The 15,317-nt window shown below is 42.0% G+C and overlaps 3 protein-coding genes and 1 long non-coding RNA gene across 10 annotated transcripts; 2 read left to right on the forward strand and 2 right to left on the reverse strand.

Moving 5' to 3' along the window:
- Positions 1–647: 647 nt before the first annotated feature.
- Positions 648–6,419, forward strand: LOC120706799. 7 transcript variants are annotated; one of them, XM_039991530.1, is made up of 7 exons: positions 648–764; positions 2,617–2,705; positions 3,690–3,830; positions 4,678–4,791; positions 4,882–4,917; positions 5,747–5,863; positions 6,009–6,419. In XM_039991530.1, the coding sequence occupies exons 3-7, from the start codon at positions 3,708–3,710 to the stop codon at positions 6,102–6,104; spliced, it is 486 nt and encodes a 161-aa protein (XP_039847464.1). In that variant the 5' UTR covers positions 648–764; positions 2,617–2,705; positions 3,690–3,707; the 3' UTR covers positions 6,105–6,419. The 7 variants fall into 7 exon arrangements, with proteins under 7 accessions (XP_039847464.1, XP_039847465.1, XP_039847463.1 ...); XM_039991531.1 differs by having other exon boundaries at positions 3,693–3,830; XM_039991528.1 differs by lacking the exon at positions 648–764 and adding an exon at positions 3,131–3,211 and having other exon boundaries at positions 3,450–3,830.
- Positions 6,420–8,178: 1,759 nt separating this feature from the next.
- On the reverse strand, positions 8,179–8,981 carry LOC120706804 (ubiquitin-40S ribosomal protein S27a-2-like). The gene has a single exon (XM_039991536.1). The coding sequence runs from the start codon at positions 8,879–8,881 to the stop codon at positions 8,414–8,416; it is 468 nt and encodes a 155-aa protein (XP_039847470.1). The 5' UTR covers positions 8,882–8,981; the 3' UTR covers positions 8,179–8,413.
- A 178-nt stretch (positions 8,982–9,159) lies between these two features.
- On the forward strand, positions 9,160–14,147 carry LOC120706802 (craniofacial development protein 1-like). The gene is made up of 5 exons (XM_039991534.1): positions 9,160–9,313; positions 10,500–10,565; positions 12,793–12,917; positions 13,018–13,197; positions 13,505–14,147. The coding sequence occupies exons 1-5, from the start codon at positions 9,274–9,276 to the stop codon at positions 13,877–13,879; spliced, it is 786 nt and encodes a 261-aa protein (XP_039847468.1). The 5' UTR covers positions 9,160–9,273; the 3' UTR covers positions 13,880–14,147.
- Positions 14,148–14,436: 289 nt separating this feature from the next.
- On the reverse strand, positions 14,437–15,311 carry LOC120706805. Its single transcript, XR_005688437.1, has 2 exons — positions 14,892–15,311; positions 14,437–14,738 (listed from the first exon to the last, which is right to left on the reverse strand). It is a non-coding gene; the product is annotated as an uncharacterized LOC120706805 (long non-coding RNA).
- Between the last annotated feature and the right edge of the window lie 6 nt (positions 15,312–15,317).

Genomic DNA, 15,317 nt, shown 5'->3' on the forward strand with positions numbered 1-15,317 from the left:
CTATTTGAGATTTGATGGGAGGGGAGCACCCCTTATTTATAGGACTCTATGGCTCATATAGTTTTGCCATATATCTATCTTTTATACACTTCTTTATAAAATATCTAACTCTAGAATTTTTTCTCATACTTATCTAACCATACATATATCTACTTTATAGAGTATTTCATATTTCACCATTAAGAATGGTAACCATGGTTCACACATACTCTCTAATCTTTAAGAAATTTCTCACAATTATACATTTCTAGTTTAACACCGTGCATAAAAACTATGAGTAATTTTGCATATAAATATGAAATCAAGAAAATTTCATATAATAAAGTACGTCTTGAGTTTCATTCCCTCTTTACATCGTTGATCAAATACTAAATTTTGTAAAAGACGAAGTGCAATACTAAATTAACAATAAATAAAATCTAGTTATATGTTTTAGTAGGCTAAATAACCCTTAATTTAGCGGCCATAGTGGGATATAACCGACTATTAGCGAATTTAGTCTTTTAGAACTGAGAGATGAATATTCTAATTTTCTCATCTCCCAAAGGCTACAGCAAAACTATAGGCGGCTATCTAGAAGTTTTATTTAAACTTTCTAGAAAAGCACGAGGACATATCTCAGTAAGAGCAGAACATCTCACGCTCGACGGTCGGGAATCTCGCAACAGCAAAACTCTTCTACACTTCGCTGCTGCAGTGCGGCTAAAGTTAGGAGAGGAGTGAGGGCAAAGCGAAAGGGGAAAAGACCCCGGGTAACTGGGTTTCAGCCGTCTTTTGGCCAGAAAGACGAGGTCTCTTCGTGGATGGACGTCATCCCTTTACTATGCGCGTCGTGTGCCTGCGCACGCGTGGAGCTCCAAGTTCTCAATAAAGGGTGTGGCTCTCAGAAATGAAACTTAATATAAAGCATTGTCCTCATCTTGTGAAATTATTATTAACAACTGCAAGTTCCTAAGATAACATAACTTGAGCGGGTTATCCCACAACCATTGCTTCTGAAAGAGACATAATATAAGAAAATAAATGCCAGGGACCATGTGAAAGTCTCTTGTTTGATTTTGGTAATTGAGTGAGAATTTAGGTGGATTAATAAGTGTTTATGTTAAAATATACAGGTGATTAGTACACACAAAGACACTAGTATGAGCAACATGTGCCATGGAGGAGAAATGACAAAGTGTTGATGCTATACTCATATAATATGATGAAGTAACTCAATGCATGTGAGACATGATGTGGAGTCTTGTGGCTAGATGGAGAAGATCAAGACAAGACTTTGCGTCGATGGACCGGTTGCAAGTGCGAAGGGCAAGTTGGAGGCTTTGAAGCGACAAAACGTATGTGGCCAGGAAGCTTGAGCAAAGACTTAGCGCCGATGGACCAAGACAATGGTGAAAAACAAGTTAAGTTGAGATCAATGAACCAATGACGCACATGATGATATGAACTGGATCATATCATTTAAGGAAAATCAAGCCAAGTGTTGACTCATAATGATGATCAAAAAGCTTGAGGGATGTTGTTGTTTGTGTAGCATCAACATTTGAGAAGATAAAACGGAATGCGCAAGCAAAGGTATAACTTGTAGGGCATTGCATTTCACCAGTCATAGGTATGGAATGCACAAGCAAAGATATAACTTGTAGAGCATTTCATTTCACCGGTCATAAGTATGTAGAGAAGTGCATGACTAGATTTAAGATAGATGGCCGTACTATGCAAACTTATTTGATTATCGGTCATTTAGTGCTACTTGAGCATCTAACTGCATACATCGCTAGGATCGAGTGGCATTTAAAGTTTTATAAATATATTTGAAAATGCTAACTAAAGGTTAAAGGTATTGATCATCCCATGGTGGGAAATCATTTGGAGTTGGCATATTTTGGAAAAAGAAATTTTGTTATACTTTTAATTTTGGTTTGGATCTTGGAATGGATTTCTGGGTTGATCCATTTTGTTTTGGATCCTTTATTCAGTTGAGTTGTGTAGTCCTCTGAATAAGTTTTTCATAGAGTCTAACTCACCTAATTTGATTGACCGAGCTAGAGCTAAGAATTATGAGTTTTACCGACGATCAGTTTTTCTGAAAATGAACCCGCGGACCGTAATGTCCTTTTTTTTCACATGGCTGCTGGAAGGTACCGGAGACGGATGTTTCATCCATGTCCTCTTTTTTCCACTCCACCATCACATAGATAGATTTCTTCAAGATTCGTTGGTCAGGGTTTTGATAGGCAAATGATTTTATTTGGCAGGCTGTAAGTTTTTTTTTGCTACATTTAATCTCTATACTACTAAAAAGAGGTTAAAGGTGACGTTTTTTCGTCTACGCTGTCACTTGCGATCCGTTCGTTCGTTCCTTTTGGTTAAGCCGCGAGCTAATCCTGATCGCCCGTTTGAATTTGCCACCTTGCATCCTCCTTTGTTTGAATAATGCCGCCTGCCGAGCGCCCGCCCCTAAATCTCGCCGCCTTCCGAGCGCCTCCACGCTGCCCCCTCCCCCGCTTCGCCCACCGCTCGCACATCCTCCGCGGCTCGCCTGCCAAACGCCTGCACGCCCTTCGCAGTCCAACGTGCCGCCGGCCGCCGCCACCGCACCTGCTAAAACCACCGCACGGCCGGCCGCCGCCACCGCAGGGCGCATCGCCCTTTCATCGTGATTGAGGAGCCGCGGCAAGGGCGTTCAGGGAGCGAGAATACAGGTCAGATCGCGATTTGCCTCTTCTTTCCATTTTTGTGTTTCCTGTCGAAATCCGAGAGCCTGTAGAATTTCTCCGGTGATGCTCCGGCCATGCACATAGGAGGAACCCTGCTAGCTCGCCCGCGTCTCTAGGAACCCTCCCGAACCCTCACGATCGGCCAGGCACCGCCGGGCTCCCTACGGTAGCGCCCATGTTGCAGCGGCAGGCGGCGGCGTGGGTGCCGTTCTGACTCAGCCAGAACCGCTGTCGGCAGGCCGAACGCAAGTCTAGCACCACCGCACACCTTGGCCCCAGAAAGCACCTCAAACTGCAAGAAAAACGGCCCTAATGTGGAGCTCAGATCTTAAGCGGTGGCGCTCGGGTGAAGGGGAACAGTCGGTCTTTTCTCTGAACCTGAATCTGGTGCTTCATTTTTCTCTGGACAGTATGGGCAGCATGTTGTGGGGAGGAGGGTCTGAGGAAAGGTTGTCTTGCCCGCGCAAATGCCTGAGTGCTGAGAAGATCAGGTGATGCAATGTTGTGCTCGATGAGGACAGATGGGGTTGTGCCACCATTCATGTGCAGTTGCCAAAAAAAATTCATTTATTCCTCAGTCAGGATACAGACATACAAGATTCTTATACAAATTAGAGAACTTGCACGATTGTTGTTCAAATTATGACGACACAGTTGGTCGTGGGCATGCAATGCTATCTACCCAGTTCTAAAACCTGACAAAATTCAGTTTCACATTGGACTATTCAGGTACCCAGATCAGAATTGCTTCCACTCAATGGCGATTCAGACAGAGCTGATGTGGCCATATTCGTGTATCCATTCAGTTGCTGAGAGTACTACCGGCTTTCTCTCAACAATGCATATGCATCTTGACACAAATCCGGCCTCTTCCTTTGAGCTGAGAGTTGTTCGCTGAATTTGCATAGTGCAATAAGGCTTTGTAGTTGTGCACGACTGCATGAACATCAGTCGCATTTTTTGGTGTAGAAGCTAAAGGACCTGAAGATGAGGAAGCAGCATGCCTCACTGGTGTGCTCGTTGCATGTCTTGCTGCTGCAGAGGAGAAGAATCCAGTATGAGTCGCTCAGCCACTCCTCTCACCCCTCCTTTGTCCCACATCCAGCAAATGTAAGCACACATACTAAATATAAATTAGCATCAATAGTTGCTTCCCTTATCATGGAATGCATTCTGACACCTAATAAATTAGCATCAATAGTTGCTGCCCTTAGCATCAAAAGTCTGAACTTAGTAATGTCTCTACATCTTTTGGTGTTCTGTTCATAGTTGTAATCACTGTTTAGTCCTCTTAGCATTTTGATGGACATCAATCACTATCCACTATTTATAACTAAACCACATATAGTTAAGTTTTCCTGAGTATGCATTGTTGGCATACGCTAAGGCAAGGTGGATGTCGCTGGCAGCAATTTCAGTGTCTTACCTCACTGCGTCACTTCTATTCTCTGATTGGTTGAAAGAACTAAAATAATATATAAGCAATGCATTCAACTTATCGTACATTTAATTTGATGTTGGCCTTACCTCTCAAAAGGTACTAATTTGTCATTTGTTGTCTTCAGAGGAGCAGGTTACAGAGAATTGTGAGCATCTCAAATTTTCTAAGTAAACTAAAGTAGATTTGCACTATATATGGTCTGCTCCTCTGTACTTGTTCCTTCGCCAGCCAAAGTTTTTTTATGTTCAGTAACATTCACTTTTATAGTGTTCCAGCTAGCATGCATCGACATATTTCGCTGCATACATGTTGTCGTGATTGCAACAAGGTTTAGGAGGGTTTGTAGAGGATGATGATTGATGTGCTGGGAGCGTGAGGATAACTCAACTTTCTTGATCATTTTAACTGATAAGTTTGATTCTCGCTCGGGTCCAATGAGCATTTTGACCTTTAGTGTTGTTTCTCGCTCGGGAACGGCAACTATCTAACATACATGGCATGATTTTCTCCAAAAAGATTGCATTGGATCATGGCCCCTGGTCTTGGCTAACCCGAAACAATTTATCTTCACCACCGAGCTGCCACAATTCTTGGTCAGGCAGCTTCAATTTCAGTCGGATCCATTTAAAGGTGTGCAACTTTGCTTGATTCACTAGAAATTTCATGGAGATGCAGAATATGACGTGAGACCTGGTTCTGATTTTTCAATTTTTTTGGCAGCCCTCGCCCCCACAGCCTCCACCCATTACCTCAAAGGTCAGTGAGCTCTCCCTCCAACTAATGGTCTGTCATGGAATTTCAATTTAGATAATTTTAGCTGATGGTTTGCTGATTACACATTGGTTTGTCGAGGGATTATACTTTATACAATTTTAGTTGATGGTTAAGAGATGATCAAATCAATCTGAAAAGTGTTGTATTGTTTTGTCTACTGTCTTTCCTTTGGATGATTTAGATGGCAGACGCATCACTTTAGTAGGATAATGATAGAGCATCAACCTGTTATGGCCTCCAGTTTATTTACTGTATCAAGCATGCATACTGATAGGGCTTCAACATATTAGTACGTGACAATGCTGACAATGCTTAAGACACTTGCTAACCTATGAAACAACCTCTTAGTGTTTTACTGTTTCAACAGGAAAGTAGATTTCGATTTAAAAAGTGAAACATGGAAACAAAAGTAATTCCCAAAAGTAACCCAACTAAAAATTATCTTCAATTCATGCTGCTGAAATTCATCAGGAACCCTTATTCAGTTGCCATAAAGTAGTGTAGCTTTTGTTACCCATCTCGTGTCTGGATTTCGATGCCTTCTAAACATACTTTGTCTACACAGTCTAAAGATAATCCATCAAAAAACAACTCTTGATTATGATTACATCTTAAAGGGTACTCTTTGCTTGGTGATAAAAGGCATACTTCGAGTACCTCCATCTTGTCTGAATTAATGCATTGAGATACATCTTTCAGTAAATATTTATGGCCTTACTCTGATCAAAAGATGTATATTAGAATAAATCTATATGCATTTTTTTTGTGCGTAAATAAATTGTGTTCAGTGAGACAGTCGTCCATATGACAGGAGGCAACAGTCATATTTGTGGCATTAGTTTTCAACGTTGCTGTTCTGGAGGGATGGATGGTATGGAGCAATACATATCTCTCATTTAATCAAAATAAGAAAATATGCTACATGCAGGTAAAAAAGGCTTTTAAGTAGGAAATCCTATTGCAAATCCTGCAGATTATTTTTGTGTCCGATTGCTCCTGGCTAGCGAGGTCGTATGTGTTTTGTGACTGCTCTGCTGTTGAGTTTAATGGCGATTGGGTTGTGGTGCTCGCAGACTTTTAGGGACAACGAGGAGCTCTACCTTGCCACTGATTCGGACAAGCTGCTACTGATCTGCATCCCCTTCATACAACAACTGCAGCTTCAGTAATTGATTTGATCAAAGCCTTTGCAAAATATAAAGCATTTGAAATTGGAAAAGTCAGATTTAGTTTTGTTCAAAATCCTAAGAATTATCTTGAATTTCTCTGTTTTGTGGAATATCAGTAAAATTGATCTTAAATATATATATTTTGTGTAATTTTTATGTTTGTGTTATGTGTACAATATCTTATTTATAGGGTAGGGGATTCCAGTAGATTGAGATTGCGGTTATGGTTGAGCGGAGCCCATGTATTCATGCTTGCTTTCTTATCTTTTAAACCAGAAAACTATGAGTATTATAAAAGTGTGCATTTATATGTTATTTCGATTGATCATAACGAATATGATAGGCTCTTTTGCATAATATGATTGATTAGGGTTGCTATGTATTTTAGCCGTTGCAACGCACATACACGAACCTAGTTTAATTTAGTAATTAGGTGGTGGTTCGCTGCAATCGCAGTATATAATTACTCTGTTCATTGTATCCAGCCAACAATATTTTTCTCTCACACCAAATCAGCACCAGCCAGCTAGCAATACTTTTCTCTCACCACAAATCAACACCAGCCACCAGCCACAGCACAACGAACAGAGTGAGTAAATACAATCGTCGATAATGAGAGCGGTTGTATATGGCTGGCATTTTATTTACTTCCAATTCACTATGTTCTGGTGGTTGCTTTCTCCAACCAACCAATAATATTTTTCTTACACCAAACCAACACCAACCACCAGTAATTTTCTCACAACAAATCAGCACCAGCCACCAGCAGAAAAAAGTGAATTGGATGTAAACAAAATGCTTTTACGTGGGCTCAACCCCCCTCCCCCCCCCCCCCCCCAAAAAAAATCTCACTCGCATCTCGGCAATTAAAACCAAAGTCTGCCCAACATAGGTTAAGGAAAAGACAAAATAATAATGACGCAACAAGCTTCAGGATCGTCAAACAACAATAAACCATTACTGAAAGACAAGAGTCAAGTCGGAAAATAGGAATCGTCCAAGCAGCAACTGTGACCAGAAAAACAGAACCCCCGATCTCATTCGCATCTCGGCAATTCGGACCGAAGTCTGTCCAGAAAAACCATTGCTAGAGGATCAAACACTAAGCACGCAGATTACCATTACAGCAAGACATGCATCTAGTCGGAATATGGAACTCGTCAAAGCAACGGTGAACAGAAAATGCCACCATATTCTAAAATGAAGTGCCGTTTCAACATTGACCCACTGGTGACCGTGCTATCAAATTAGTCAAAAATCAAAACAAGACCTGGTTACTGCCTGTAAACTGTAGTGTGAGCTATGCAATCAACAATCAGTTGTAATACAGAACAATGAAAACTACAAAGGGTTTCAGCGTCAGCAAAATAAATGTAGGTAAAAATGTACAAGAACTAAAACTAACCCAGTCATCACTATTTTACAAGCCCAAGAATATATGGCTAAAAATTTAAACAAAAAAAGGCCATGTTAATTTATGCTGTGCTTTCATTCTCTTCCTAATAGACAACATTTGGTAATAGTGATAAAAATGGAGCAGAATACATGGACGATGACATTATGGACGAAGTGCATATTCAGAGCTTATTTCCATCTAATTTGATCAGCCCAGCCAAGAACAGAACAGAACACACAGAACTAATTTCCAACTACCAAATAATAAATAATAAGAACGTATCTCTACAACAAACATTACAGAATAGCGGTATAATCAGAGCATAAGGGTCAATGAACTTCTACACCATAGCAAGTGTATAACAGTGTGTCATCAACCCATCATTTGGTATTGGTTGTCATCATAACTTTGACTGAAGACTGGTATTGGTTGTCATCATAACTTTGACTGAAGACTGAAACGGCACTGAACTAATTTCCAACTACCTGATAATAAAAGTAGAAGCACAACATTTTGCAACAAATCATGTCGATTATCCCCATGACCTTGCAACATTTCGTATGCGAACATAACTCAACACGGCAGGCAGCTTTTTGCAACATATCAGGACGTGAGCATACCATCACCTTACAGAAAAATATCGACAGCAACAGAGACATGATATCAGAAAGATGCGACTCTAAGAACAAAATCACGTTAACACTGGGCACGCACAGTATAAGATTAACACAAACATAGGTTGAATTCAACAGTGCTTGGTAGGATCCATAACGACATCATATCATCAAAACAAAAAGTACACATCCCCATAAGATAAGAGATGCGGGTGTTCTGTTCTAACAAACTACTTTCACAAGCGACAAAAAAAAGAAGATTTATAATCTAGCAAGACTTTCCATTTTTCTTCTTCCCCCTACGCCTGCTGGTTGTAGACGTAGGTGAGGCCGCACTTACCGCAGTAGTGGCGGTCGAAGTGGTTGGCCATGAAGGTCCCGGCGCCGCAGTCGGCGTTGGGGCACTCTTTGCGGAGGCGGGTGACCTTGCCGGTGGCGTCGTCCACCTTGTAGAACTGGAGCACGGCGAGCTTCACCTTCTTGTGCTTGTGCTTGATCTTCTTGGGCTTGGTGTACGTCTTCTTCTTGCGCTTCTTGGCCCCCCCGCGGAGGCGGAGCACCAGGTGCAGCGTCGACTCCTTCTGGATGTTGTAGTCGGCGAGGGTGCGCCCGTCCTCGAGCTGCTTCCCGGCGAAGATGAGCCGCTGCTGGTCCGGCGGGATGCCCTCCTTGTCCTGGATCTTGGCCTTCACGTTGTCGATGGTGTCCGAGGACTCCACCTCCAGCGTGATCGTCTTCCCCGTCAGGGTCTTCACGAAGATCTGCATCTTGCCCCGCCCGCCCTTCCCGGCGGCGGCCGCCCTTACCTGAGGTTGCTTCTCGCCTCCGGCGGCGGGGTGGAGTGGTGTGGTCGGCTAGGGCTTGGGGGGGGGGGGGGGGCGATGATGCTTTTATAGGTGGGGTGAGTTTTCCTGCGCCGTTGGATTCGGGAGGGGTCGGATCGGACGGTGGATATATGGGCCCACGTGGAACCGAGTTGGGCCGCGTGGGCTTTTACCTCTATTGGGCTGGGCCTTGCACTTTTCTTCTCCAATTCGCTTTTCCTCTCTCTCTCCCTCTCCTTCTCTCTCGTTGCGGCGACGCCTCCGCTTCCGCCGTCTGCTCGGGGCGAGGAAGCCGAAGCCACCAGCCGCAGGGGAGGCGAGGGATCGATTCGGCGATGGCGTCGACGAGCTCGGCCGGGGACGCGGGCGGCTCAGGTACGAAGCCCCCAGACAAACCCTGGGCGCGCGAATGCTTTGCTCGGTTAACATGGGGTTGGGCTTCGTCGTAGGAGAAGAAGGGGGTGGGGGATTACTGTTAGATGCTGCGCTCTTTGTCGGGTTTGGGCATCTAATTCCGGCGTTGGTGCCGAGATCCTCCTCTTTCTAGTTCGTGGGATGAATCCGCGCGCGGTTGGTTGTCGTGTACGGTTCTCGATAAGATTACTGTCCATGCGTTATTTTTCTTGGTGTAGTGGGCGCATTGGGATTAGTTAATCTATGAGCAGCCTTCCCATTAGTAATCCTGATTTTGGTGCAAACAGAGGATTGCTCATAGGATATGTCTGCAATTTTATCTTCTGAAAGATCCTGATGAGGGAATGCAGACTGTTCATAGGATAAGCCTTGCCATTAGATTCTTACCCGTTATTGGAAGAAACATTTCGTCCTACCATGCATGTGAAAATTCTGAAGTAATCCTGATTTCAACTCTTGAACTGAAGCACAAACAAAGGACTGTGGATAGACTACGTCTGCAGTTTTACTTTTTCATATGCAAGGACTAATTTTGATGAATGGCTCATAGTAGGATGAGATAATAGCTTGAAATGCTCAACTCTAAAATGTTCCTGATCCTTTTGGTGTGATCTTCAGGACTACGTCTGCAGTGTGGTTTTGTTGGAACAGGCAGTTCTATTTTTTGTTCTGCCCTGTGAGACATGTTTGTTACTGGCTTCCGCAAAGTTGATATTTTTGTTTAGAATAGATCACTGTTTCTGATGTCTGCCCCTGTAAATGGATATAATATATGCACTGACAGTTGGCACTGGTCCTCTTACCTTCATTGTACCTTATTTTCACAAATGGAGGATCAAGCGGTATTATAGACATGAGACTAAGAAACCACACCTCACTCACTGAAAGAACTCCCTACATAGGCAAGAAAACTGTCCAAAAGATTTGATTAGATAACTTTACATGGAATCATTTTCAACTTCCAAGCAACTTGAATGCCGTGGCCGTTGTAACTTCTGTTACACATAAAATTGAGATGAGGGTGTTGAAGTAGTGTTTTGTGTGTGTTGGACATAGTTTTTTTTTTCTTTGGCCTTTTAATCTTTTAGTCAAACTTAGGAGTGTGAATGCATGATATTTGAAGTTTCTGTTATGTGTTTTGGTTCAGGGGCAAAAGGTGTGGTTCCAGATGAAACTCGTGCCAGTAGCTCAAATCAAGAGTCTCATGATGTTGGTATGTATACTTGTTTCCCCATGCTTGAGTTGCTCCACTGTTTTTCAGAGTATGTATTTTTGCACACATGAATCATAAACTATCCATTTAGATATTTGTGTCAGAAAATTCAAATTGTGATGTGTATATGGGCTGTGGACTGTGACAGACCCGCCGAGTTAAAGCGCTTAATTAAGCGTAACCGCCATCATTTGAACACATCAGGCGCATTAGCTTAATTAAGTGTAACTTGACAGGCTGTTTCCAACCCACAGGCCGATCGAAACACACCAGAAGTCTCGCACGAGCGCAGAAGGTACCAGCATGATAAAAACTTACAAAAATAGTAAATAATATCAAGGCTTTTACAAAACCGCTTTAAATTTAAACTTTACAAAAGAAAAGATAGCAGCGGAGAAGAATCTAACTTACAGAGTATTTTTACTAGAGAATAAATGAAACAAACTAAATAAGTCGATGACTACCGAGACGTGAAGACAAGGCGCCACATCGAGCCCACCGATGTGAAACCTAGTTAGTTCATATACCTGAAATAGGGTAAACAACAAACCCTGAGTAACTAATACTCAGCAAGACTTACCCGACCAGTGGGTATAACTTAGCCCACATATCTAGACATGCAAGGCTTTTTGGCTGGTGGTTGATTTTGCAGAAGAAGCACTAGAACCGAGTCCTTATTTTCCCAATTTTAGCTTCCAATTATATCAATAAATTTACTAACCATCTAGGATTTGCAAAGCTACAACAAGCAAGGTGAGCAAACCATTAATTAAATAATATCAGCCCTCATTGCATCTCATCTCATTCTTATTCCATTTCCTTTCTACGATGTGACCAAGAGATCAAGGCTCTCATAACCGCGAGACACGGCGAATCGATTCGATTTAACCTTGCAAGGTGGACCTAACCAACACGGCACGCAAAAGCCCCGTCGGACCCCACGCACCAACCTTTCCCCTCCCCGCCTCGAACTACAGAACCGCCCCACTTACTTATAGTCAGTCGAGCTCAACGTGAGACCACCAAAAGTAAATACATGCATCTCAATTCTCCGCGACTACTCGAATCGCCCTAAGGGGTGGTGATGAAGTTCTGTACTTTTGAAGCGAAGCAGTACTCGGTTTACCGGTTTCGACTACCTCCTACTCCCGGCATGCGGTTAGTACAGTTCAATCCCCGATCAGCACAGCCGACAACGGAACGATCCTTTAATCAACACAGATGGGGCTACACCTTCCCCCATCCGGTCTCCCATCCCATACCTTCCATCTTGAATATAATAATTCATATATTGTAATATAAAGACATCCTATATCTCGCGAGTGACAGAATTATCACTCGACTTCTATCGATCCCTATTAAGCATAGCAGTGCTAATGACCTATTCATACTAGTATAAGGCCCAGGAAAACTTCCTTAAGCATAAGTGGACGAACTTTGAAAGCTACATTATTATATCTGAATTAACATACATGAGGTGCTATTAGGACACCTGTTAACTCAGAAGCTGGCATTATGTGATATGTCAATGAACTTGTGTTTTACATGCTCTATAGTTTGTCTTAGACAGCACAGTGTAACATGCCTTTCATATTTGGAAAAAATCCATTTTACTCCCCGCTACCAATTCACTTTGTCCGCTTAACCCTCTAAACAAAATTTAAGCTCAATTTACTCCCCCTGACAATTCCAATTAGTCCAATATACCCCCTAATGATATTTCTCTTTTTTGTTTCAGCGCATACAACTTGAATTTCAAGTGCAAAATTTGTGAGGTGATAGGGAACATGATGCCCTATGTTAAAAAAAATACATTAATAATTTTTCATGATTATTTTCATCAGTTGGAAACAAAGCACGAAATTTATCACAGTGAAACTATTCTGCATGAAAATTATTCATGAAAATCATAATGTATTTTTCAAGCATAGGGCATCGTATTATAAGTTACATTGCAAAATTTGAAGTTAAAATTCCACTTGTACACGGAGAAATAAAAAAGAGAAATCTCACTGGGGGTAGATTGGACCAATTGAAATAGTTCGGGGAAGTAAATTGAGTCTAAATTTTGTTTAGGGGGTTAATCGGACAAAGTGTATTGGTGAGGGGAGTAAAATGGACTTTTTCCTTAATATTTTATCCTTATACAACATGCTGTCACAATTATTTTAGCGATTGCTTCTTTAAAATTAAACACATAGCCTCAAGCATTTATTTTCTCCTACAGGCACAAAATCACGTGTGGAGGATATTTGGAAGAAAATGAACAGCGGGTTACCTAATAAGATGCCCCCACCTACGATGACCAAGCTCAGTAATACAGCAAAAGAAAAGAAAAATAAGCCAACAAATGTGAGTAATGTTTGTTGTACCAATCTAAGCGCATTGACTTATCTAATGTTTGGATTTTCTATACTTATACTTACCTTTCAGAATTTTCTTTTTCCTTTAGAATTGGATGACTGTACTAGGCCTTTCGCCTAGTAATACTTCTACTGCCAGTCAAAGCCCCCCAAATGGGCAGCAACAGGCACAACATGAAACGAGTGAGGATGCGAAAAAACTTGCAGCAGCTGCCCTTGCAGCTGCCAAAAATGCTGCTGCTGTGGCATCTGGAAGAGGGAAAGTGGAGGTAAATTTGAACCATCAACATCACTCATCCTTTCTATTTTATTATTGGTTTAAGAATAGAATTGCTTGATAAAGAAAATATGATGACACATGGCTTGTGTTTAGGCTGTAGCTATATCTTGTTCACATATGCTATTTCTTGTCCATTTACTTGAATCTTCTTTTAGTCCAAAACTGTATTAAAACCTAAGAATACCCATAATCGTGGATTTGCATTGGCTCCACAATTAGGGATGTAGATGAAAATCTTCTGACAGTTTGCACATTTAGTTCGTGTGGTAATGTTTTGCTTTTGAATGATCCAACAGATCACTGAGGTAAGGGACTTTGCTGGCAAGGACATTGAAATCAAGAAATTGGTGGATGCTAATTCCAAGGAGGCAATTGAGAAGGCCAAGGCAGCTGGCGCTGCCCCCTCAGCTGTGGACAACATCCTCGAGCAGATTCGGAAGAAGCAGAAGCTGAGCGTCCTGGACAAGACGAAGAAAGACTGGGGAGAGTACAAGGAAGAGAACCGGGGCGTGGAGGAGGAGCTTGACGCCTACAAGAAGAGCTCAAACCAGTACCTCGACAGGCAATCATTCTTGCAGCGAACTGATTACCGGGAGTTTGAGCGCGAGCGGGATGCTCGGCTGTCTATGATGGCTAAACGGAAAACTGATATGCGTGAGGATGATGCATAGCCTTGAAATGTACCGTCTTTGGAGATCTTTCTCCACTGCCTCTGTTGTAGACATTCTTTTGAGATAATGGTAGACACCAATATGTCAATCCTATCCAGTCCCATTCAACCAGTTGATTTTCTTGTTTGTTTCTTCTTCTATTTCGAGTTTGAATCCATTGATTGTGGATGAAGAAGATAGCGTGTACATATGGCAGTCTCTCCACTCATGACTGGAGAAGCTGGGTTTGGCAGCATTTCTGAAACTGGGAATCTCTGATGACACTGCACCAAGGAGCTCAGAAACTTGAGGTAAAAATGGTTATTTCTGAAACATGGATGCATATAGATATGATTCCAACCTGTTGATTGTTTTGTTTTATTCAACCTGTTGAGCAATCATCAGTGTGCATCTGCCGGCCTGCCCGTGAACCCATGCTTACTGAAACCTGAAAGCTCTGCCTGAGCTACCCCTGGACGCCAAGTGCCGTGCTAGGAACCCATTGAACTAGTTAGTACCCCGCGCGTTGCCGCGGGCAGCCTTGTCATTCATAATTAAGCCAAAAAGTAATATTTATAGAATCACGAAACCTTTTAGTCGGTATTATTTGTGGACGTCATGGTTGATCGTATTAAATTTTACATGGTCACCAGAAGTTTAATATTTGGTGACACAAAAGCAGAAGAGACATATTTCCATTGTTGCTGCATTGAAAAAAACATACACGGCTAAAGTATGTCATATGGTGAATTGGAAACACCTATGACCTGATTGGATATACATGTTAGACTGGCTATAAGCATATTGGTAGAATATAATTGATCAACGGAGGAATAGATGATCAAGTGGTTTGGAATGGAAACAGCCAAAAGTAGAAGACCTGTACAACATAGGGAAATCATTGTAAGCATCTGCATTGGTTAAGAGAACTAAGCCCGTATGATTATGAAATCTATCAAAAGAAACATTCTAAGTATGAAGTGTATATAAGAAGCATGGGCAAGCAAAGAAGGTAACTGTGTTACAGTGGTACCTGGAACTAATAATTACGCCGGCTTGTTAGGTCATTGAAAATCTCAGTGTATACCACGTTATGTGTGTGGTTTTCATACCTCTCAGAGTTGTTCTCAATGAGCACACGTAAGCCTGTAGGTGATGTCACACGTGAGAATGCAACATAAAGCTGCCCATGAGAGAATACGGGGCTTGGTAAATAGACGCCAACTTTGCTAAGTGTTTGTCCTTGGCTTTTGTTTATTGTCATGGCATAGGATACACGGACTGGGAATTGACGACGCTTTATCTTAAAAGGCCATTTTGGATCACATGAGACAGAAGTTATTCTTGGAATGTAAGCTTTAGATCCTGTAGCCTTTCCTGTGATTATCTGAGCTTCAATTATACGATGAGTGAGTTGTGTCACTATGAGTCTAGTTCCATTGCACAAACCTTTGGATGG

This window comes from Panicum virgatum, chromosome 5K, assembly GCF_016808335.1.
Source record: "Panicum virgatum strain AP13 chromosome 5K, P.virgatum_v5, whole genome shotgun sequence".
In the NCBI taxonomy this organism is placed as follows: Eukaryota; Viridiplantae; Streptophyta; class Magnoliopsida; order Poales; family Poaceae; genus Panicum; species Panicum virgatum.